At 42.2% G+C, this 23,172-nt stretch overlaps 1 protein-coding gene and 1 long non-coding RNA gene across 3 annotated transcripts in view; both read right to left on the reverse strand.

Annotated features, from left to right (window-relative positions):
• Window positions 1-22,954, reverse strand: part of zfr (zinc finger RNA binding protein) — a 44,171-nt gene extending 21,217 nt beyond the window's left edge. The window contains exons 1-8 of one of the 2 annotated variants that reach the window (XM_026186177.1): window positions 22,840-22,954; window positions 22,610-22,691; window positions 19,065-19,347; window positions 16,449-16,587; window positions 9,907-10,125; window positions 9,272-9,507; window positions 5,785-5,988; window positions 5,176-5,488 (exon numbers count right to left, since the gene is read on the reverse strand). In XM_026186177.1, coding sequence (XP_026041962.1) covers window positions 5,176-5,488; window positions 5,785-5,988; window positions 9,272-9,507; window positions 9,907-10,125; window positions 16,449-16,587; window positions 19,065-19,347; window positions 22,610-22,691; window positions 22,840-22,876 — 1,513 coding nt within the window. In that variant the 5' untranslated portion in view covers window positions 22,877-22,954. The remainder of the gene's footprint in view (window positions 1-5,175; window positions 5,489-5,784; window positions 5,989-9,271; window positions 9,508-9,906; window positions 10,126-16,448; window positions 16,588-19,064; window positions 19,348-22,609; window positions 22,692-22,839) is intronic. The other variant, XM_026186178.1, reaches the window with a different exon arrangement.
• LOC113032976 (uncharacterized) lies at window positions 17,881-19,058 on the reverse strand. The gene is made up of 2 exons (XR_003273974.1): window positions 18,570-19,058; window positions 17,881-17,992 (listed from the first exon to the last, which is right to left on the reverse strand). It is a non-coding gene; the product is annotated as an uncharacterized LOC113032976 (long non-coding RNA).
• Window positions 22,955-23,172: the final 218 nt, after the last annotated feature.

The following is a 23,172-nucleotide window of genomic DNA, read 5'->3' on the forward strand; positions in this document are numbered from 1 at the left end:
TTTAGAGAATTCTACACAAATTTATACCAGTCTGAGATGGACATAACAAGGCTTAACTCGACTTAGTATTCCCTCAGCTCTCTGAAGATCACGTCAGCCTGCTGGAGTCACCCATAACACTGATGGAGGTGGATAAAGCTATATCTGCACTGCAGTCAGGGAAACGTCCTGGGGCAGATGACTTCCCAGTAGAATTTAAGGTAATGAAAGTGAAGTTAAATAGTTTATTATTAAGGGTTTTTAATAAAGCACTTGAAGAATCGAAACTCCCAGAATCTATGTACCAGGCTAATATAACATTGATAGCTAAAAAAGATAAAAACCCGGATTCATGCTCATCTTACAGGCCTATGAGCCTTCTTGGTGTTGATAATAAGATACTTTCAAAGATACTGGCTCTTAGGCTAGAAAAGGTAATGTGCTCTATTGTGCATGCTGACCAGACAGGTTTCATTAAGGGGAGGAATTCTTATAACAATACTCGACGCCTATTTAATATTATTCATTTTATAAATTTTTATCAAATGCCTGGGGTTGTTGTTTCTATGGATGCCGAAAACGCATTTGGTAGAATTGAATGGGATTTGAGTTTGGAAAAAACTTTCTGGGGTGGATCAAAATTATATACAAATACCAACAGCATCTGTGTTAACTAACGGCTTGCTATCCTCCCCAGTTACATTGAGCAGAGGTACAGCCCAAGGTAGCCCATTGTCACCACTATTATTTGCTTTGGCCATTGAGCCTCTGACCATTAGACAAAATCCAAGTGTTCATGGAGTTAAAATTGGGGATAAACAACCTGAAATTCTGCTCTATGCAGACGATATTCTTCTAACATTGACTGACCCTGCCAACTCTCTACCTGTTCTTACCAGGTGTATCAAGGACTTTGGTCTTATATCTGGATGTAAAGTAAATTTTGATAAATCTGTTGTAATGACTGTGTAGTGGAGGGGACCTTTTCACTGGGCACCATCAGGTTTTGTATATTTGGGAGCTGACAAGATGGAGGTCACTTCCGATATCATTTCTGGGAAGAATAAATCTCATTAAGATGGTAATCCTACCCAAAATATTATATCCCACAGGCATGTTGTTTGCAATTTTGAAATCAGAAGACAAAGTAATAATAAGGCTGGTGGATTTCATTTGGGCAGGAAGAAAACCCAAAATTAAATTGGAGACACTACATTTACCGAAAGATCTGGGCGGGTGGGGAGTGCCAAACATTAAATTAAATTGTGTTCTTTCAATACTAGGGCTGTGTGATATGATCAAAATCTCATATCCCGATATAAGACATCTATCGTCCCGATAACGATATAAATCACAACAATGTAACATTTTCTGTAAATTCTGTGAATCTCAACTTGCGTGAAGTGTTTCCAGCTGGGCGTCATGTAGCTGGAGTCGTGTTTTAACTAGAGATGGACCGATCCGATATTACGTATCGGTATCGGTCCGATACTGACCTAAATGACTGGATCGGATATCGGAGAAAAATAAAAAATGTAATCCGATCCATTAAATATCACGAAAGCATCTCACAAAACTTGCAACACGCCGTAACTCACCTCAGAACGTTAGCAGTCGGAGCAGTATGCATCACGTGATAGAGCGGCTGTGGCATGCGGGACCTGTAGGTGGTCTGGATAGCATGTGGAGCTTCGCTAGCAACCCGGCATTTCATCTCCGACAAAGTTATCCCGAGAGAAGTAAAGCAAGTGTGTAAGTCCATCTCTGAATGTTTGTAAAGCATTCCTGCGTTAAGCTTAACAAGCGACTGCCTCTTCTTGCTGCTACTTCAATCATGAAACTGCTTAACGATCAGCTGATCGGCTTTTCTGTCGCAGTCCGTGTCTCTAGTTTGCTTTTGGTCCACTTTGCACCAGAAAGAGGAAACCAGCGGCTGAACAACAGCAGCACGTTTAAGCTTGATAAGCTGTTGTTAGAATTTATTTAATATTACTTTCTACACCAGGATCTTTTTCTATGTAGCTGACGGCTGGTAACTGTGCAGGGGCGGATCTAGCAAAGTTTAGCCAGGGGGGCCGATAGGGCATTAACAGGGAAAAGGGGGCACAAAGACATGCTTTTCTTTCTTATTCTCATTTAAAATGTCGAGCTTTTAATAAATAATTATCTGACACCCAAAGTTTTAATTTGATGCAAAATGAATAGAAGTCAATTACTGTATATAGTGACTATTAAGTCTAATATATATACCCTAGTAAGCTATAGTACTTTTTCCTTTGGGAAGGTACCATCTGTGCAGTCTGCAATTTTGTTGAAGAAAGATGTTGAATCTATTTAATATTTCTTGAAAAATAATTGATTTCTGTGCATTTTTTTCACACTGCATCAAATTAAGGTTGATTACGGCGATTAAGCATCATGAGGTGGAGCGTGAGGGGTGGTTCCCTATTTTTTATTTATTTATTTTTGTTGTTGCTGGGAGTTGGAACCCTATTAGTTAGGTTGCTTAATATTTATGCTAAGTACTCTTTAAAATACCAGAATAGGGAGGATGGTGTAGGTTTAAGTTTATTAGATTGATCAGTATTGCTGAAATATGAAATATTTTTTTTTGCATACAGGTATAACAGAATAGCTTTAGTGTAGTTGTTGTTTTAAACTTGAGTATGAACTTATACAAAATGCAGCAAGATATTTAAAAAACAGTTTTGTTGATTAAAAAACACTATATCGGATTCATATCGGTATCGGCAGATATCCAAATTTATGATATCGGTATCGGTATCGGACATAAAAAAGTGGTATCGTGCCATCTCTAGTTTTAACCGATGCATGAAACTACACATTTTTAGACATAAGTTGTAACGGCGCCGTTTTCTTTGTGCGTATTTATTACACGGCGTGCTGCGGGGAAAGCCTGTTCTAACGTTTGAGTCTAAGGTTTATTTTTTAGCACCTGGCGGCTCTTTTTTACTTCTCATCCGTAAATAATCTGCATCTTTCACGTGATTCAGTTTATTTTGAAAAGTCTCAACAGGATCTTGAGCTTTATTGTGAAAGGTTTATGTGGAACATAAACAAGCAGACGCGCGATGGTGTTACCGTCGTTGTTGCTAACGACAACGCATAAAAACAGACGCTTGTCCGTCTGTAGTGTGGTTATATTAAATATAAGAGAAAGAGAGAACTTGAAATTAATATAGCCACTACAGTGACATCAGAACGATGAACAAATATTGCTGTAAACAGTTTATTTTGCGACACCACGAAACAAACGATAGCGTAAAATGAAACGACAGATGTTTTTATATCGTCATCCGATACATATCATTATATCGAACAGCCCTACTCAATACAAGCGAGGTTTCTTTCTTCCTGGATACATGAACATTCTGGGCTGCCACGGCTAAATATTGAGGAAGTATTATGTAAACCATCCTCACCTGTTAGCTTTCTAGGGAAACGCCTAAATGACTTACCTCACGTAACAAAGCACAACCCACTGATATATAATGCTATGTGGACGTGGGGAAAACTGAGAAAACTTTTTAACAGTAGTCATCCGTTTAATATTTTGTCAATGCTTATAAATAATCCAGACCTTCTGACATAGTGTTGAGCTTTGTGGGATGGCATAAAGTAGGTGTAAAGAGGTTTTATGACCTCTTTATACATGGTGAGTTTAAATCATTTGAATCCCTGAAGTCCCAGTATTCTGTGTCAAAGACTGAGTTTTATAAGTATTCGCAATTGAGACAATATGTGTTAAAAAATGCTAAATCATTACAAATCTCAACAGCCTCTTCTCGGTTGGAGAAGTTTTTCTGGATAAAAGGGAGCATAAACATTTTGTATCAAAGTTTGATTCAGAGATTTATGCCCTAATTGTGGATAAATTGGCATGGTTGAGAAAATCTTGGGGGACGTTGCTTAAATGTGAAATAGATATACAGGCATGGGACAAAATCCTGCTCCTTCCATCTAAAATCTCTGTTTGTAACCGATTTAAAGAACTGCAGCACAAAATTTTGCACAATGTGTACATTTCTCCGTATATTTATAGTAAGTATAATATGGGAACATCTCCAAATTGTCTCCAGCGTAAGGCTGGAGTGGGCACTAGATTTCATTGCTTGTGGGAATGTGCTATTATCCAGTCACTTTGGAAAGAGGTCTGCGCCAATATTAGTACAGCCATTGGTCATCAGGTGACAGAAAACCCATTAATGTGTTTATTGGGATATATTCCTGTCTCACTGGTACAACATGAGCATGTGATTCAGTCACTGTTAATGTTGGCCAGGAAAAGCATTATGTTGAGATGGGAGGGGGCTGAGCCTCCCTCCATTCCTCTATGGAATCATTGATGTTATGACTCTGATCAGTCCGGGACATCATATTGATGGGAGCTCCCGAATTTTTGTGGACAAATGGAAGAAACCACTGGAAACACTGGGAGCAACCTGTAAACTGGATTCTAATGGACAACAATTATGGACATAATTTATCACAAGTTCTCTGTGGACTCTGGAGAATGTGTAATATTCTAGTGCTGTGCAGTGTTACTATCTTGGATGTGAACCAGTCTTGTATTTGTTGGAAAAAAAAGTTAAATAAAAGTTTAAAAAAAGAAAAAAAAGAGAAAGGATTAATTCTATCTTTATGAGACACGGTTACTGTCATTGTTTTTCTGTTAAATAACCTAAAAAATGACTGCCTGCAGCTTAACTTCAGTAATCCCTCCCCTATCAATCACAACCCAATCCTACAACACTGCCTAAAGTCCTGCCATTAATTCATGTTTGGATTATGAATATGATCAAGTTGAACTGCTTGTTCCACCCGCTTCAAAACAAACAACAACAAAAGCTGCACCAGAGGACATGATCCACACTTCCTGCCAGTAAGTCAGTGCGAGTGAAATACAGCAGGGTGGCATTTATTTTAAATCATCAAGTAACAAAAGGTAAAAGCTTCAAATCTCCTGCTCTGGTATTCAGACTGTTACTACCAACATTTTCAGACTCAACTTCAGTTTCTCTGCTTTTAATCAAAAGCCACACTTCCCGTTTCCCTCCAATCATCAGGAAAGCTCGTCACAAATAAAGCAGGATTGTTTTAAGCAGAACTATTCACATTTTTCATGAACAGGTGCAAATGAGACCAAAGAGCATTGCTGTTAAACAACTTACTAACCTACAAAGTTGATCTTGGGGGTGTTGACTTTTTTCCCCACTGAAGCAGCACTGGCAGCAGAAAGGCTGTTGGCTTGGGGGCTCTTAACACCTGCCACACCGCTGCTAACCAGGTTAATGGGCCTCAGGTAGGAGGAGCTGGAGGCAGGAGAGGAGGAGGTAGCCACACATGGAGAGCTGGTGGTACTGGAACTGCTGAAAGTAGCCAGTGTGGTCTTGCTTGGAGCAGCTGTCGTGGTGGATGATGTCTGAGTAACCATACTGGGCTCAGTGGATGGAATGGGCTTACCGAGTTTGGTGTGGAGTTTTACAACCTAGAAAAGAGAAACGAGTGCACAGACGCTTTCTGATTATTCTACATACAGCAGACACTAGAACAGATTCCTGTGTAGAGCCAGGTTTGCTTGAGCACTGACAATCATCGTGGACAGAAAGTATAGGCTGCCTCTTCAAATGACTGCTGTGTTTCATTCTTTGTTGTAACAATGCTAAATCTTACACCACTGCAAAGCCTGCTTCCTTCCCCTGAGTGGTGCTACGTTTGTTCATCTGTGGGTTTAGCAGCAGAGTGTGTGGGCTGTGAAAGACACAGTGGGAATGTGAATCATACCTTTTGGTGCTTGGCTCCACGAATATGGGCAGCATAGGCGTCAGCACCAGTACATGAAACATCACAAAGTTCACATCGGAGCTGGTTCTGAGCATTGCGGGCCAGTGCTCCTCCACCGCTACCACTGCTACTGCTGCTCTGAGAAACCTTCAATGCCGCTTCCTTCTTTTTGTGCTTCTGGCCTTCAAGGTGCTCCTTGTAAGTCTTATGCAGTCAGAATTGGAGGGACACACAGATTATTCATGAGACAAAACACTAATCAACATTCCCACAAGCGACTGCATAAATGTTTTATAAATGTTGCTCTTCGTCAACTGAAGTTGTAGATTTACAGAAACGTCCTTGATCATTCTTGTTATGGTTCACGGTTTTTTCCCTCCTCAGGACACATTACCATGTCAGTCCACCCAACTCTGATAAACTCCCCATCAAAGAATGGCTTTCTGTTTTTTGAGGGATTTGTAGAAAATCTCAAAGCTGGTCTTAACTGCTCCATCCCTGAAGCTTTGCTAGCAAACGTCTGATGTCTGAACCTGCTCTGCAACAGGCAGCTTCTTGTGTTTAGGCCGGTGATTCCTCAACACAGCAGTCTGCTCACTGCAAACTGAGCACATGGCTTTAACTCTGACTTCAGTACATAATACTTCCATGTCCACTAATAACCATAAAACAATTAAATATCTTATGATTGACTGTGAAAAGCATTGAACTTAACCCTGTGTGTTCATTAGTTATCAGTAAATTAACCCAAGCATCATATCCATACACACCATATTTAGCCTAACATTCATTGTCGTCAGTCTTTACTAAGTCGAATGGGAGGCGGAGCCTTCAGCTTACAGGCCCCTCTGCTGTCTGGATTCAGGACACATACACCATCTCTACTTTGGAGACAAATTTCTCTCCATAGCTTTGAGCCTAATCTTCAAAGGGTTGCAAACGTGTACGATGTGCTCCACAAGCGTAAAATAAAATTTACAAATGTGTGCAATGATTTGTGTGTAACTGTTGATGTCCCACACGTGTGCGGCCTCTAGCCTAATCCACACAAATACGAAGCAATCTGACCACACGTAAAACTATTTTACAAACGCGTACATCCAAACCTGAATAAATACTGATCGTTTACGCACAGTGTATTAAGTTCAGCTCCTGAATCTGATAATATTACCCTCCAAAACCCTTTCTTTGCACACAGATGTCTCAAACTACACGCAACTTCTCTCTCGCTCGCTCACAAAGCCTTCCATACGTGTGGACGAATCACCCGATAGGTCACGCCATACGGGTTTGTGGCAGGTTTAAAGCTTCGCACAGGTCCACTAATGTAGGCTGCTTTCAAGTCCCAGTGTAAACGTAGGACATCAGGGCTTCCACTGTATGCCTGCGTTTGTTTTTCTAAATGATCATCACAGCTAATAACCGCTTTACTAGAAACCATCGGTTTACCACACACAGACAGTGGCGCGAATGTTCGGGATTATTTGTTTGAACAGTAATGGTAGACCACCAAGACTTGGATGACCACTGACATGTTTGGGATCATTTATTATGCCGACATTAATAATAATAATGGATTGGATTTATATAGCGCTTTTCAAGGCACCCAAAGCGCTTTACAATGCCACTATTCATTCACTCTCACATTCACACACTGGTGGAGGCAGCTACAGGTGTAGCCACAGCTGCCCTGGGGCAGACTGACAGAAGCGAGGCTGCCATATCGCGCCATCGGTCGCTGTTATTAGAGAGTGCTAAGATTAACATTAAAGTGTTATTCCACCGTACCTGAATCAAATATCTGTTTATTTGAAATATATAACTTAACATACACTCACTCCAGTGGATGATCCACAGTACGACCATGCTGTCCCCTCTGTCTGCAGCTGAGCACTGGCTGAATTTCCCCAGCATGTAAGAGCACATTATTTAACCCATGCATGAACCTTTAGAGGCTGGTGTATCGGCTCTGTGATGGATAAATCACCTCTTCTAGTTTTGAAAAAAATAAAAACAAACAAAGCTTTACACTGGGACCTGAAAGCAGCCTACCCGTGTGGATCTGTGAGAAGCTGCAGCATTAAATTAGTCTCAGACATCCCAGGGAAAGGCTCCTTCTCTCAGGAATATGAGGGGGGGTTGCTTCACTGGTGAAAGCACCACAAGGTATAAAATCTTAAGCCTGACTCTGCTAAAGGAAACAAGGCTGTAAATCTCTCTTCACGCAAGCCTGACCGGAGGGCGGGTTGCCATGGTAACAGGAGTGCTGCCTGCAGAAGGGTCATCTCCACAGAGGTGCAGAAGAAGAAACGTGAGCTGGTATCAGACTCAGTTTCTGTGAGTCACAATAAGAGTGTTCCCTGTGTGCGTGTGGTGCTCTGTGATCGTTTGGCTGTCCTGAGTGAGCAAACAGACACAGCAGCCGTTTTTAACTCACAGCTTTAACTGCTTAGCACATTTATGCACTTTCAGTTCAAAAATGAACCCAACAGCATGCGATGTGATCTGTGTCCACATGTATTTAAGGAGGTTTGACATCTGTGTGCACAGAAAGGTCTCTGCAAGGTAACATGATCAGATTCGTGAGGTGAACCTAATAAATTGTGCAGAAACAATCAGTACTTCAGATTTGCATTGATTTGTAAAACAGTTTTACATTTGGTCAACCTGCTTTATATTTGTGTGTGTGGATTGAAGTACGACTCCTCAAGTTACACACAAAACACTGCACACATTTGTGAGTCTTCGTTTATGCTTGTTGAGCACATCATATGCATCTGCAGCTCTTCCACAGTGTCTGTGGCTACGTCCACACTGGCCCGGATAGATTTGAAAACTACATTTTCGTCTGAAAAAGCTCCGCGTCCACACTAGCGTTTCAGTCCTGTTCACAGAGGTGTGCGTCCACATTGAAAAGACCGAAAACACTTATGTTCCAGTACTGCGCATGCGTGAAACAAGATTCCTGCTTCATTTCTGTCTGCCGTTTATTTACTTTCCGGCTCTTTGAAACGTTGTGGCAAAATGTCGAGGAAATGCACCAAGTTTTTTAAATGGACTCACAATGAGGTGGAGTTGTTGCTGCGAGTAACACAAAAGTACAAAGTTGTATAAGCCAGTGAGAATTAAAGAATTTGAAGAAAAGCTCTCTGGAGCATGTACAAACTGATATTAATCTTTAATTATTTTAAAAAATTATTTTAAAAAGCAACAAAGTTACCACTCACTGATGAGTTGATCAAAGAGTGTCTGGTAGCTGAAAAGGAACAAACTGCATGGCGCATCATTTACATTTGAATCCCACAGACCTCGTACAGGGCACACAGACAAGCTGATGAGCTGCATGGCATATATGTATTATCTTTGCATGGTTGAAAGACTTGCTGGCCAACATTAGGCACTCCATAGAAAACAAGTGGAGATATCACAAGACATTTTACATTTAAACATGACTGTTAGATATCCATGCACTCAGCGGTGAACTCACCTGTGGGCCAGCACAGCTGATCTTACACACATCACAATAGTGTATCTGAGGAGGTTTGGGGGGCTGTTTGGGCCTCAGCTGTTTACTCTGAAAGGGGGGCTTCTTAGTAAAGGTGTTGCCTGTCCATGCTGCAGTTGCAGCTACAGCTGCCACTGCCTGCTTCTGCTGCTGTTGCTGCTGGTAGTAACTGGAGGCTGCTGAGTAAACTGCAGCTTCATAGCCAGAGTATGAGGTTCCTGAAAAACATCCAAACCTACTTACTGCTGCTCTGTTTGTCAACTTCTCAAAAGGTTCTCAGAAAAAAAACATTTATTTACACAATGAGACCATATTCAACATTTCTAGTCAACATGTCACAGAATCAGACGAAAGGTCTCAAAGCTATGCTAACAGAGCTAAGGCGCTGTAGCTGTCCTCTGAGGTAAACACAGCATGACTAGCATCAAAAAAATGTTAGACATATTGTTTACCATTGTTATTGCCGCTCTCATACAGCTAAAAACAAACACATAGTCATTTGTTATCCAGAACACAACTGATCGGCTGCATTACGATTCACCTTCATGTTACTCACGAACTACAGTAAAAAAGTTGTTCCTGGAGCAGTGCTTTTGTGATAACGTCTCACAGCTTACCAGAGTATGTAACAGCATTAGTGCTGTATGTTGGGCTTTGGGAGTAAGACGGGACAACAGAGGCTGCAGCAGCCACGGGCTGAACAGTAGATGTCACTGGGTAGATGGAGAACGTTGAAGAGGCTGGACTAGGAGCAGCTGGCTTTATCACAGTCACCTGTCGAGTCTGCTGGCTCTGGGTGTATGATGTCACCCCCTGGCTGTAGACCGGTTTGGGGGCTAGAAAACACAGAAAAGGATACAAAATTTCAAAGTTCTGCTTGGTCACGTTGTGCTGTACTGCCACAAACGATATTTTGATAGTCGACTAGTCACAGATTATTTTTGCGATTAGTCGAGTAATCAGATCATCATCCATTGGACGTAAAACGTTCAGCTTATCGCACCAGCATCTGCTCTTATATAACTATCATTAGCTTACAGCTTTAAGTGTTTCAGGTCTGTGCTAACTAAAAATAAAGACAAGATGATAGTTTATTAAATTTTAATGACATTTGCAGATTGTTTCAGTGAAGTTTAATAAACTCCTTGCTATCTAAAATATAACAGGACATCGGAGTAAATTCTCGAGCATCTCACACTTCTGATAATCAGCTGTCTGCTTGAAGTTTATTCAGCTGTGTAAAAACTATAACTTTAATCTCAGCCAAACCGATTTACTCAGGAACAAATAAAACACTGAAAAAAGCCAAACAATAACATTTCAAGTTATCTGAGTGACTTATATATCATGTTTAACCTGAGTAGCGAAAGACGGCGGTGGGTTTGTTATTCTTACTCCGAATCTGAATAAGTACGCGGGACCACTGTGTGCGGTAAGACCAACTCTTTACTCACTGTATTACCATCTCCCGGCATAATTACACAATCAAACAATGAACACATACTGCCCATACAACAAATGTACCAGAGACAATTATGAATACACCACAGTGGGTTTGAAAACGATTTGCCGGGAGTCTAGTGAGCCTTGCCCCCGGCTAGCTATCGAGCTGGTGGGTAACAGACGTCTCCGAAAACGTCGGAGCGCTTTTTTTTTTTTAATTTTTTTTTTTTATTCTTTATTTCTAAAATATTACTTCACGATGGTGATTACAGGCATTAATCAACAAAATTTACAAGGGAAAAACAAAGCAAAACGAAAGAGGGGAAAAAAAAAAAAAAAAAAAAAAAAAAAAAAGAGTAAAAAAAGAAAAAACAGTCGGGAGTGACCAGTTAGCTAGGTTGGTGGTTTCAAGCTTTGAAAAGAAGATTCGGTTTATGGGTATTGGCATATAGGACCCACTTATCCCAACACAAATGGAACCAACCCACCCCGTCATTGACATGAGCTGTTACTTCCTCCATCCTATAAATCTCTAGCGTAATTTCCCACCATAATGACAAGGTCGGTATATCTTGCGAGGACCATTTCTTAGTTATACTTTTCTTACTTGCAACAAGTAAAGCTCTTAACAGACATGTATCATTTTTAGACCAGTTCCGCGGTATACAACCAAAAAAAGATTGTCTTCATGTCCAAAGAGAATGTACAGTCAAAAATGCCTTGTAATGTACCATGAATGTCTTTCCAGTAAGTCCGTAGCACAGGACAGTCCCACATAATATGGGTGTGATGTGCTCGTTGGTGTCCACAGTTTCTCCAACACACAGGAGGATTCCCATCATAATGAGCCTTTTGACACGGAGAAATAAAGAACCTTATCAAAGACTTCCATCCGAATTCCCTCCAGCTGTTGGAGGAAGTACTCCTCCATTGCCGTTCCCATATCTGAGTCCATTCATCCCTTGAAATACACATCCCTCCCTCCTTTTCCCATAACATCTTCACATAATCAGTTGAGTGGGGAAGCTTATTTATAAGAAAATTATACCAAAAGGAAATGAGCCTTGTATCGACATCCCCACTGTACGCCTGTCTAAACAAAGTTACCAGTTCCACATTAGTGTTTGACATCACACCGATTGTTGTCTTTATATAATGTCTTATTTGCAGGTATCGATAAAAATCCTGTTTTTCTAGATTGTATTTCTGTTTCAGTGTGTCAAAACTAATAAAGTTCCCATCCTTAATCAGACTATCGAATGTAGATAACCCTTTAGCAGACCAACTTTTAAAACGTGAGTCCAGTTTATTCGGGACAAAGTCAGAGTCATATGCATACCATTTAAATAAAGCCAAATCCTGTTCCAGTTTAAATTCTTTCACGACTTTTCTCCATATATTAAGTGTGCACGACACCCAGGGGTTGCAAACCTTGTCAATACATTTTCGAATGTTCGAATCCATCAAGACAGCTTGTATTGGAGAGGAAAACATGTTCTCCTCAATAGTCTTCCAGTGTGCTTGGTAGCTTGTATCACACCAATTGACCACAGTCACAAACCAAGAACATATGTAACTGCACAAACGTGTAACATAACTGATGCCTAGTTCTGAGTTTTATGTAATAAATAATGCAAAAGTATTGGGCTGTTCACATGAGCAGCCCGAAAATAATTTTTTAGTGACGGCAACCCCCATCCTCCCGCCTTCTTATGTAGTTGTAAAGTTTTAAAACAAACCCTCAGCCGCTTCCCCCCCATATAAACCGCGATATTATTTTATCCCATTCATTGAAACGGCATAAATATAATATTCTTGGCAAAATATTCATTTTAATAGATTCAATTCGTGAGTGTAGAGAAAGAGAGGGGATCATGTTCCATCGTCTAATATCACCCACTATTCTCCTTTGTAGGGAACCAAAATTCTCCTCAAATAGTTTAGTTAAATCCTTGGGAATAACAACTCCTAAATATTTTAATGATTGTGCTTGCCAACTCATTGGATATTGAACAACCAAGTGAGCAGGAGGGCTATAGTTATAACTGAGAATTTGAGTATTAGACATATTAATTTTATAGCCAGAGAGTTTCCCAAATTTTTGGCATAAATTCATCAACAAAGGCAGGGAGGGAGGGGCAGCACGGTGGCACGGTGGTTAGCACTGTTGCCGCACAGCAAGAAGGTCCTGAGTTCACTTCCTCCATCAGGCCGGGGTCTTTCTGTGTGGAGTTTGCATGTTCTCCCCGTGTTTGCGTGGGTTCTCTCCGGGTACTCCGGCTTCCTCCCACCGTCCAAAGACATGCAGCTTGTGGGGATAGGTTAATTGATTAATCCAAATTGTCACTAGGTGTGAATGTGAGTGTGAATGGTTGTCTGTCCCTGTGTGTTGGCCCTGCGACAGACTGGCGACCTGTCCAGGGTGTACCCCGCCTTTCGCCCTATGACAGCTGGGATAGGCTCTAGCGCCCCTGGAAAGGATAAGCGGAAGCGAATGGATGGATGGAGGCAGGGAGTTAGTGGGCTGATCTAGGTATATCAATATGTCATCCGCATAGCAAGCAAGCTTGTGTTCCTGTCCCGCAATGGTAATCCCCTTAATATCTTTATTTTGTCTAATTGATTGTGCCAAAGGTTCTAAATACAAAGCAAACAGAAGTGGGGACCAAGCACAGCCTTGTTTATTTCCTCTCTGCAGAACAAAGCTATTTGAGAGACCCATTAACTTTAATTCTTGCGGTGGGGTTAGTATATAATGCCCTCACCGTATCAACAATTCCCTTATGTAAGCCGAATTTATCCAAGACTTTGTATAGAAAGTCCCAATTTACAGAGTCGAAGGCTTTTTCTGCATCAATACTCATAAGCATGGCTGTACTCTTAGATGTCTGTATCTGATGTATTACATGAAGAGTTCTACGTATATTATCCTGGGTCTGTCGTCGTCTTATGAACCCCGTTTGGTCATTACTAATCAGGTCGGGTAAAAATTCTTCCATTCTCCTGGCCATTATCGAAGTAAACAGTCTATAATCTATGTTAAGGACAGAAATGGGTCTATATGAGCCACACTACATTTTGTCTTTCCCTTCACGTCGGAGCGCTTTTGAAAGTATGTGGTGTCTTGATAAACTGAGCAGATATTTGAGGTTTACACAGCTACATTCTCGCCTGAAAATATGTTAAACGTTTATTTTGTGACCCAGAAAGAATAATAAGAGTAATATTAAAACTAATTAGCTGCCGCCATTGTTGGAAACTGAGCAGGGCCGCGCTATGAATTCTGGGATAGGTTGGGCCACGAAGTATGCACCCGACCCATCCTTCAAACCTGGGGAAATAAAGGACGCATTTGTGGGCCGCATTATTTGGAGTCTTGGAATTTGGACAGTCTTCCTCGTGTCGCTGTAACGTAATCGGCCTACAAATGCGGGCACAGGAGGATGCGGTTCCTGAATTTGGACACAGCTACGATAACGGACACTGCTGCTTCTTCTTCTTCTTCTTCGGGGTTTAACGGCAGCTGGCATCCTTGTACATGCAGTGCTGCCATCTTCTGTTTCAGTCCGTTATTACACTCTTAAATCCTACTACTTATTCCTGCGTCTTTTGGGATCTTACAAAGCTTCAAACGACGCGCTGACTATTAAAATAGTCGCCGCGACGTAATCGTGACTAGTCGACTAACCCTGCTTCTGAGCCACATAGTTAGCCTCCAATTTATAATATGTTTCAATATATGGGGCAGGGATAGCTCAGTAGGTAGAGTGGTTGCCCCATGATTGGAAGGTCTGGGTTTCGAATCCACTGAACGGCTACCCAGAGGTTCCCCTGAGCAAGATACCGTCCCTACACACTGCTCCCCATGCGCTTGATTAGTGGCTGCCCACTGCTTCACTGAGTTAATGGGTTAAATGCAGAGAGCGTAATTTCCCCACGGGGATCAATTAGCTATACATTATTATTAAATGAAGGAAAAAAAAAAAAGTTCACAAATAGCAGAACAGAGTGTTTCGTGGTGGGGTTAGGCATTAATAGCAGCAGTTATTTCACATTCCCTGCTGTTGTACATCGTAGAGTGACAGCAGCTGAAAGCATGTCTTTCACGCATTGTGGCTGCAGCAGCCCGTCACTGAAGGAGCTGCTTAAGGCCGTCAGGCTGAGATGCATGGGGTGGCCACCGTTCTCCTGTCACCAACTACCTCACTGGGTCAACAGGTCGTCCAAGAACAGCGCTGGCCTTCTTGATCAGTGTGTTCAGTTTATTCCTCTCCCAGCAGAGATACGGCTGACCAACACAAACACAGTCATAGGAGCTCCCACTGCACTCCATAGGAGCCGAGGCTCCATTGCAGATACAACCTGCTGTGTCTTTACCTGTAGTGTATCATTAGTCCAGCCTACTGGTCGGACGAGTCAGAGATCATGGCTGTCAGGGGAACATCTACAGGCTGCTTAAGCCCCAGAATGCTGCCTTCAGCACTGGTAACACAACCAGTGTGAGAGCAGCAAAGGGTGTCATCACCGTGTGTTCCTTCTACTGTGGTGCCATTCAAAGCATCTTAACAAACTGGTGGAAACTCCCCCGCCTCCAGATCAGGAACCACGCTGTGTTTAGTAAAGATAGCTCTCCCACCAACACACGAAGCAGTCAGCATTACAGTGGCCTCCACCCATCCCTCACACAGCTTCCCTCAGGGACAAGATGAAACACCACCCTGTGCCTCCTCCACCCGACTAAGAACCAGCAACAGTTCCAGGCTAACTCACTCCCACACAAACACAAAGCAACCACGCCACACTGCATTGCTCCTGTGATTTCTATATATCCAGTCTTACACCTTTTCTTTATTAGCACTGTAAAGGACACACTCCAATAAATTACATTTACACTGTAACCATTCTTGTATAATTAATATTTGACCAATTAATACCAATTTTTTAGTTCTCCAACAGGCCTGTTATTCACAGCTCACATCTTTGCTTCCCACACAGTGACAATATATCAGCACAGTCCCATATGTAAGGCAGTAATAACAATAAATCTGACGTTGACTTCCCTCCCTGGGTAGGACACTTGACACTGTGATGTCGTTTCTGGTTAAGGAGTGGGTTAATAGAAGGAATACAACAGTTGTAGCCTCTTTCCTGGACACATCGGTGGGTGGGTGCAGTCAACGCACAAGGCTGACAGACACTGAATTTGCAGTGTACTGTGTGGTAACCAGTCAACTTACAATTCATTCTCTGGTGACAGTGTGACCTTCATGGCAGGCCTTGCATAGACAAACCACATTCTGCATGGCTTCATTGTAAAGAGTCAGCACTCTAAGGTGTGTAGTCTAGTCCCATCACTCACTGTAAACATTTGGCTCATTAGGAAATTCATTATAATTTAAAATTATGTTAGTGTATTTGGGGGAATTTTTAACCATTCTTCCAGAAGTGCATTTGTGAGATCACACACACTGTTAGATGCCAAGGCCTGGCTCACACTCCAATTTATCCCAAAGTTGTTCTGTTGGGTTGAGGTCAGGACTCAGACCAGTCAAGCTCGTCCATGTTTTATGGACTTTGCCTCGGGCACTGGTTCACAGTTCACAGAAGATCAAGTAGGGACAAAGTTTCTTGGTAGTAAAATAAGCAAGTAATCAAAATGATTACAAATCAATGCATTTGGTAGTAATGGGGTAGAAAAATGTGTATTTGAGTGTACCTGTCTGGTAGTAGGTATCTGCCACACTGGGTTGTGGCTGTGCAGCAGCAACAGCCGCTGTTGCAGTGGGTTGTTGGTAATACTGCTTACTGTCGTAAGCTACAGCTGGAGCCGTCGACCGGACGTAGGAGTAGGAATCCTGCAAAATGATCAGAGTCTCAGACATCGTTGTTCATGCCACTGTTTCAGTCTATATTTCAATGCACGTCTGAGAAAAGAATCAACTCCAAACTTCTACTGGAGGTCTACTGTGTTTCTTATCATAATACTTTACTAACAAATACTGAACCACAACTTTAAGTCTCACATCAATGATAAAACTGTCTGCTCTTAAACAGGACATGAAACATCAACTAAGTGTCATTTACACCATGGACAGGTCATCAGCCTTTCACAGCTGAGGGGTAAAAAGCAGTCTACAAGTGTTGGTTTTCCTATTAGCCCCTAGTTGCAGCAGAGTTTTATGTTTAAAAGCAACAAGGGGCAGATTGGCCACCTTCACTCTGTCTTTGGTTCTTCGTCATTGGCAGCTGCTCTGAAGTGGGAGGTTCCAGCAGTCCGCCGTAACACAGAGCTGTGTGGAGGTGTTTCATTCAGGTGCACGAGTGGTTTACTGGACTACATCCAATGAAGACTTCTTTTATTTTTCCCAAATATTTTCCAGATATGTGACCAAGAACCACATGACATCCATTTGTCCTAAACACGGCAGTTATGCATGACAATGACTGTGATAGACTCAAGTGATTAAGGCCCAGTCACACAGGCCTGGAGACAGGGCTGCAGCCACCAGTCATGGGGGCAAAATAAGTACTCATGACAGCTTTCAAATGGTTGCTTGAGGTTCATGGCAGTGCCTGGGAAAATTAGTCCTGTAGCCCCTATCACACAGGCTAATCCCTGGGGATACCATACTGGACACAATACAGCCACCGGTTCCTAGGAACTGGTGGCTGTATTATGTTTTAGAATAAAATGGTCCTCTCAGAATTCACTCAATTCCACAGCGACGTCCCAACATAATTTCATTATGAAGATACCTAAAACTTTATAACATTTTAAAACTGAACAAGGCAATGTTGATACATTTGAATAAAGTAAGATATATACTCTTGCCTCAATGGCAAATTAACAAGATCTCTAAATGTTCACTAGATAATTGATAACAACGGCCCGTGATTTTAGCTGTAATGTTTGAAGACGTTACACAGTTAAAAGCTTGAGTTTGAGCTTTTTGATGTCAACATTGTATTTGGTTTTTAATCTCCTTCCACATACTTTTAAAATATTTCTGTATACGATACCCACACATCTTTGATCGCTATAAGCAGTAATTAATTATTAATAAACAGAAAATTACATTTTAACTTTGCATTATTCTTATAGACTACATTCACAGTAAGAGCAAAAACTGTGACAATAACCACAACACTTCATTTTGTTAAACTTTATTGTCATTACTATTAGATTTTGTACAGAACCGCAGAGGTTTAAGGTCCAGAAAGAACGAATGCAGCTCAAGTCCGGTTTCTGGAGCCCTACTGCTGAAAGAAGAAGAAATATTAATACAAACATGTCAAAGGTGGAAATCAGTCAATTTACCTTCTTCCCCCACCAATATATAGCATTTATTATTTCTTAGACAGCTTCTATATTTTACACATCCTCCTGATAGTACACTTAAACAGCGCCTCAATAAGGGTAGGTTTAAAACAAAAACAACCATTTCCTTATTCAAATTGATTTTAGCATGAATAATGTGATATCCATTCATTAACTGCTGAATCGATTTCCTCAGTGGTGCTAGGTTTGAATACATGCCGCCTACAGACAGCAGTGTAACATGACAGCTGTCTGTAGGCTGTTAAACTAAAAATAAATGTGCTGCCATGTGCTGTGAAGTAACTTAAACATGTCACACATGCCTGCTACACCAAATCTAAAACCATTTCTTGGCCCAGTCCGATCTGCCAACTATTGCTGACCAACTGGTGCCCATACTAGGTTTGAACACTTACTAGTCAAGCAAAGCGACTGGACTGTTTAAATTGTACAGTTTCATTAAATCTATCTATTCCATTTCAGATGCTAAGTAGTTGTCATCAGAAAAGGTTCAGGTACCTGCTGGTTGCTTCCAGGTCTCCACACTGCTGGTGCACAGGCAGAGGATTGCCACGTTCGACACAGTTCCCTCACAGGCAGAGTCAAGTACTGTGGTGAGGATATGTAGGAAGATCCCCAAGCTAAGGATCCACAGCAGCTTCCTGGCAGCAGACCCACTTGCTTGCCAACTAACCAATCATGTCCGGTAACTCAATCGAGTTTCTCCCGTCCTCATTTTGAAACGCCATCATTAAGCTTTTGAGAGTCATTGCATTTAATTTGACTGATTTAAAGCATTTATGGAGAGAATGTATTAACTTGTGTGTAATTCATTTAATTCCTGCTGATAGTGTCCAATTAGAAACTAGTTAATGGAATTCTGCAAATGCATTTATGGCACGTGAGCTCCCACAAATATAATGAAGGCAGCACATCTCTCCCCATATTCCTCATTCAAAGAGACTCCAAAGAATGTTCTGGAATCTGTGAGTCTACAGAAAAATGTTGTGGTACCTGGTAGTTCTGTGAGGTGACTGGTGGGGGTGGCGGAGGGACTTCAGGCTGCCGTTGAGGGTAGCCATAATCTGTGGCCGCGTGAGTCGGCTGGTATCCTCCGTAAGCGGCAGCAGTGGCAGCAGCTGCCACGGCAACAGGCGCAGGCCTAGCTACTGCAACTGTGGCTGCAGCAGGGGCGTAAGCTGCTGCCACAGTGTGTGCTGCCACTGGTGCTTGATGAACTGTGTAACTGGCCACTGTGGTTGGATGGGTGTATGCTACCCCGGCTGCTGGCTGCTGGCTGGGAGACACAAAGGGAAACATGAAGGTTATCTCGACAGTCTAACTGAGAAATGCCTTGGCACATGTTATAAGATCTTTTTCAGACTCCAGTGTCTCCAAAACTGTACAGCTTTCCCCAAACTGCCATGACAAATTGCATATTAATGATCAACAAACTGGTCTCACAGCCCACTGTTTCCCCAGTGGTGCCAGTTTCAGTCATTGTGCGAATGTCCTGTTTATAAGGCTGGACACCTGCAGTCAGCTGAGACTGTAGAAGTCAGCTGATGATGATGGAAGGTTTCTCCCACTGAAACGTCCAGATGAACAGATTCTGGGGATTTCTTACCTGGATGACTGAGGATGCATCAAGACTTTACAGCTGTACTAACTACCAAAGCATGTATGGAGATTCTTTTGACCCTGCTGAGATTATGCCACCATGATTACATTTAAAAATAGTCTTTTTTTAAAATCCTCCCACTAATGGGACTCAGGGGTCCCTTAAATTATCATCTGAATCGTGCAGTATAGACTACTGTTAATACATACCTTGAATTATTTGGCATATAAAGACTTTTTGTTGATTTATTTAAATGTGCATGACAATTATGGTGCAACTGCATGCTCTTCTGTACAGGTCAGCTGTAACACATATCAGGTTTACTTTGTGGACTAATTTGTAATAAAGCACTTCTCCTCCTGATAAATTCAATTGTATTTATATAACATCAAATCACAACAGCAGTTGTCTCAAGGTGCTTTGTGCTGTAAAGCAGGGGTGTCCAGCTCCAGGCCTCGAGGGCCGGTGTCCTGCAGGTTTTAGATGCGTCCTTAATCCAACACAGCTGATTTAAACGGCTAAATGACCTCCCCAACATGTCCTGAAGTTCTCCAGAGGCCTGGTAATGAACGAATCATGTGAGTCAGGTGTGTTGACCCAGGGTGAGATCTAAAACCTGCAGGACACCGGCCCTCCAGGCCGGGAGTTGGACACCCCTGCTGTAAGGTAAAGACCCTGCCATAATACAAAGAAGAACAGCCAACAGTCACATGTCCCCCTGTAAGCAAAACACAGCATTACAACTAATGAGTATCATCCTAAGTTGCTGCAATGAATCTCCGGGGAAATGAACTAGGCCGTCACATCATTATTTCACTTTGACTTTAAGATCGTCTTTAAATCCACCCCTCTGTAGGTTGATCCTCTTCATTTAAGTTCAGATGTTCTCAGGAATCTGAACATTCCTCAGATTTTTCCCAAAACCTCAGGAATGTTCTCAGCACCTTGCTGAAACTAGGCTGCGCAGACCTGAGGGAGTTCAGAAGGCAAAATTGGTCCAACCTGCAACATGCAAGCTGTGCCTAAAGATGAGTGTACTGTGTTACTCCATTTTATTAATGTGGAGTTAACAAAACAATCCTAAAACTAAATCCTGAAATATAGTGACTTGATGGTCATGATCATCCAGGACGGGTAAAGAGCAGAGCGTGCTGAGAGAGAAAGCCATCACAAGGACTAAAGGCGCCAACGCAGATCAATAAGACGTGATGAGAGTGAAAGGAAATGGAGACGGGGCCAACAAATAGGGTTACTGTATAAGTTTCCAAGAATCCTTTGTCATGTAAAAACATTGTTGATGTGGATTCAGCACACAAACCAGGATACTGACAGGATTCAGAGTCCAGTTTGATTTGAAACAAGACATTTTTAAGCACAGTGGTTAGCGCTGCTGCCCGAGTCAGCTGGGTCTGCGTTGGCATGCATCATCATTTGGAGTTTGTTCTGCCTGTGTGCTCGCTCCAGCTTCCAGCCACATAACACATGCTTCTTAGGTTAACCAACCATGGTTGGTGTTACTGAGTGTTTCCCTGTCTGTGTTAGAGTACTACACCTGTCACCTTATGACAACCAGGTGTTGGTTCAAGGTGAAAGGTGGTCTCTAACCTTCTTTCCACTGGTGCTTCAAATGCCTAAGTGATTTAAGTGTTTATACGGTGACACCAACACAATCTTTGTCATACTCAAGGAGAGCAACACAATCCAATCTGAGGACAATGTAAAACATCAGTGATATAGTTCATTTCGGGGCCTGAATATCTGTTTACCCCATATTACAACAGTCTCACTACTTCGCACACTTTAACGGGTTAGTTTGGATCCAAAGCTCCCACCTTTTTTTGTTCAGAAATAAAAAAATAAATTAGACAAACAGCTGACGTCATGTTGCTGACCATGGCTTCCACCACAGCAGCTGCTCTACCACCATTTCACCATAAATCTTGTGTACAAAATTAAAATGTCAAAGGTAGAATAATTATGCCCGAAGCCTACAATACAATGTAAAATCAAAGAAACCATTTACAGTCACGGGGACATTTTAGCAGTTTGGAAACTTTCAACTTTTCCAAAGTGCTGAAATTTCACGGGGACATTTGGAGAGTAAGCGGTGCTCCTTTGGTTTATGTTTGAAGAAAAGTAAAAGAAAAGTGCATGAACACTTGGCTAGAACAGGGCCGAGGCTGTTGGTATGCAACCCCCCCCCCCCCCCCTTTTGTTAAAATAACAGATTAAATTCATACAAAACTAGCAGGTGGCTTGCTCGTGCTTCAGAGGCCTGACTTAGTGATTGAATGCATACCATTATGCTCGGGGTGAGCACTGAAACGGCACATTTAGGCCGTAAAGCTTTTTTAAAAAGGTTTTTGACTGCAGCTGAATTTGGACCGAGCCCTGTTCCCTTTGCTCTGACACCGACCGCATCCCAGCACACACACTCACCTGTGAGAGCAGGTGCTGCTCAGCAACAACATCATCATAGTAATAATTATTATAATAATCCTGCACTCTCCCATGAGATGCATGTTTTGGGATAACGAGTGTTCAGCCGTGCAGTGAAAGGCAGGTTATATTTTCCTACCAAATAACTATTTCAGTTGGTCCTTATAATAAAGTCTAATAATGTCACACATAAGGGGGCTGTCCCGTATTTGGATGTCCGACCCCCATGGAGGCTCCCATGTGTTCGGCCTCGGTCTGGAGTGGATCGGCAGTGCTTCACGTTTATTTCCGTAGTTTTCCGTCGGAACTGTGGAGAAGGTCCAACCGTAGCACCGGGAACAACAGCCCCCTCCCCCAATGCGAACAACGGGATCAGTGGGCAGTAGCAAGCCTTAATATTAATATGTACGTACAGCATATAAACAAGCCATCGTTCGACCACAGAAGCATTATGCAGCACACAGGAACCCAACCAGCCACGTATCCCGCATCCCCCTACCTGTACTGAGCGGCAGCGCCGTGGGTAAATCCAAAGTAATTGCCGGTAGCCATTTTGGCATCTTCACCAAGCCGGCCAGGCACTGCGGAGGACACACACAGGATAAGCTAACCGTTAGCAGCGGTCCAACAACTATTTATTCACGGTTTTATTGCCTTTCTTACGCCTGCAGACACATCAACATTTTTAAAGTTGTCCTTAATATAAATTCACATTTGGTCGATACTTACCATAGGTGAAGGATACTACTGGACATATGGGAATCATTGGTTTTGTATATTCTACCCACTCTCTGCAGCGCTACACCAACCTATATATATTACATGTCGCACCCGGAAATGGCGTCATGACGCATGCGCAGAACGGTAAAACGTTAGCGTTGGGTGCGGTCCTACAGTGAGCAGAAACACACACATACATTCAGTCTGCAGTAACATGTCTGAATAGCGTTGGGACAGGGCCGTGAGTCCCGCTGTGCGGTGTCTTTTAACAACAGTCCGTAAATGTGTGCATACTGAGGACAGCAGCTGCTCCCATTCTGGTCTCATATGAGACTGTAGCTG

Source organism: Astatotilapia calliptera, chromosome 12, assembly GCF_900246225.1.
Source record: "Astatotilapia calliptera chromosome 12, fAstCal1.2, whole genome shotgun sequence".
Taxonomy (NCBI): domain Eukaryota; kingdom Metazoa; phylum Chordata; class Actinopteri; order Cichliformes; family Cichlidae; genus Astatotilapia; species Astatotilapia calliptera.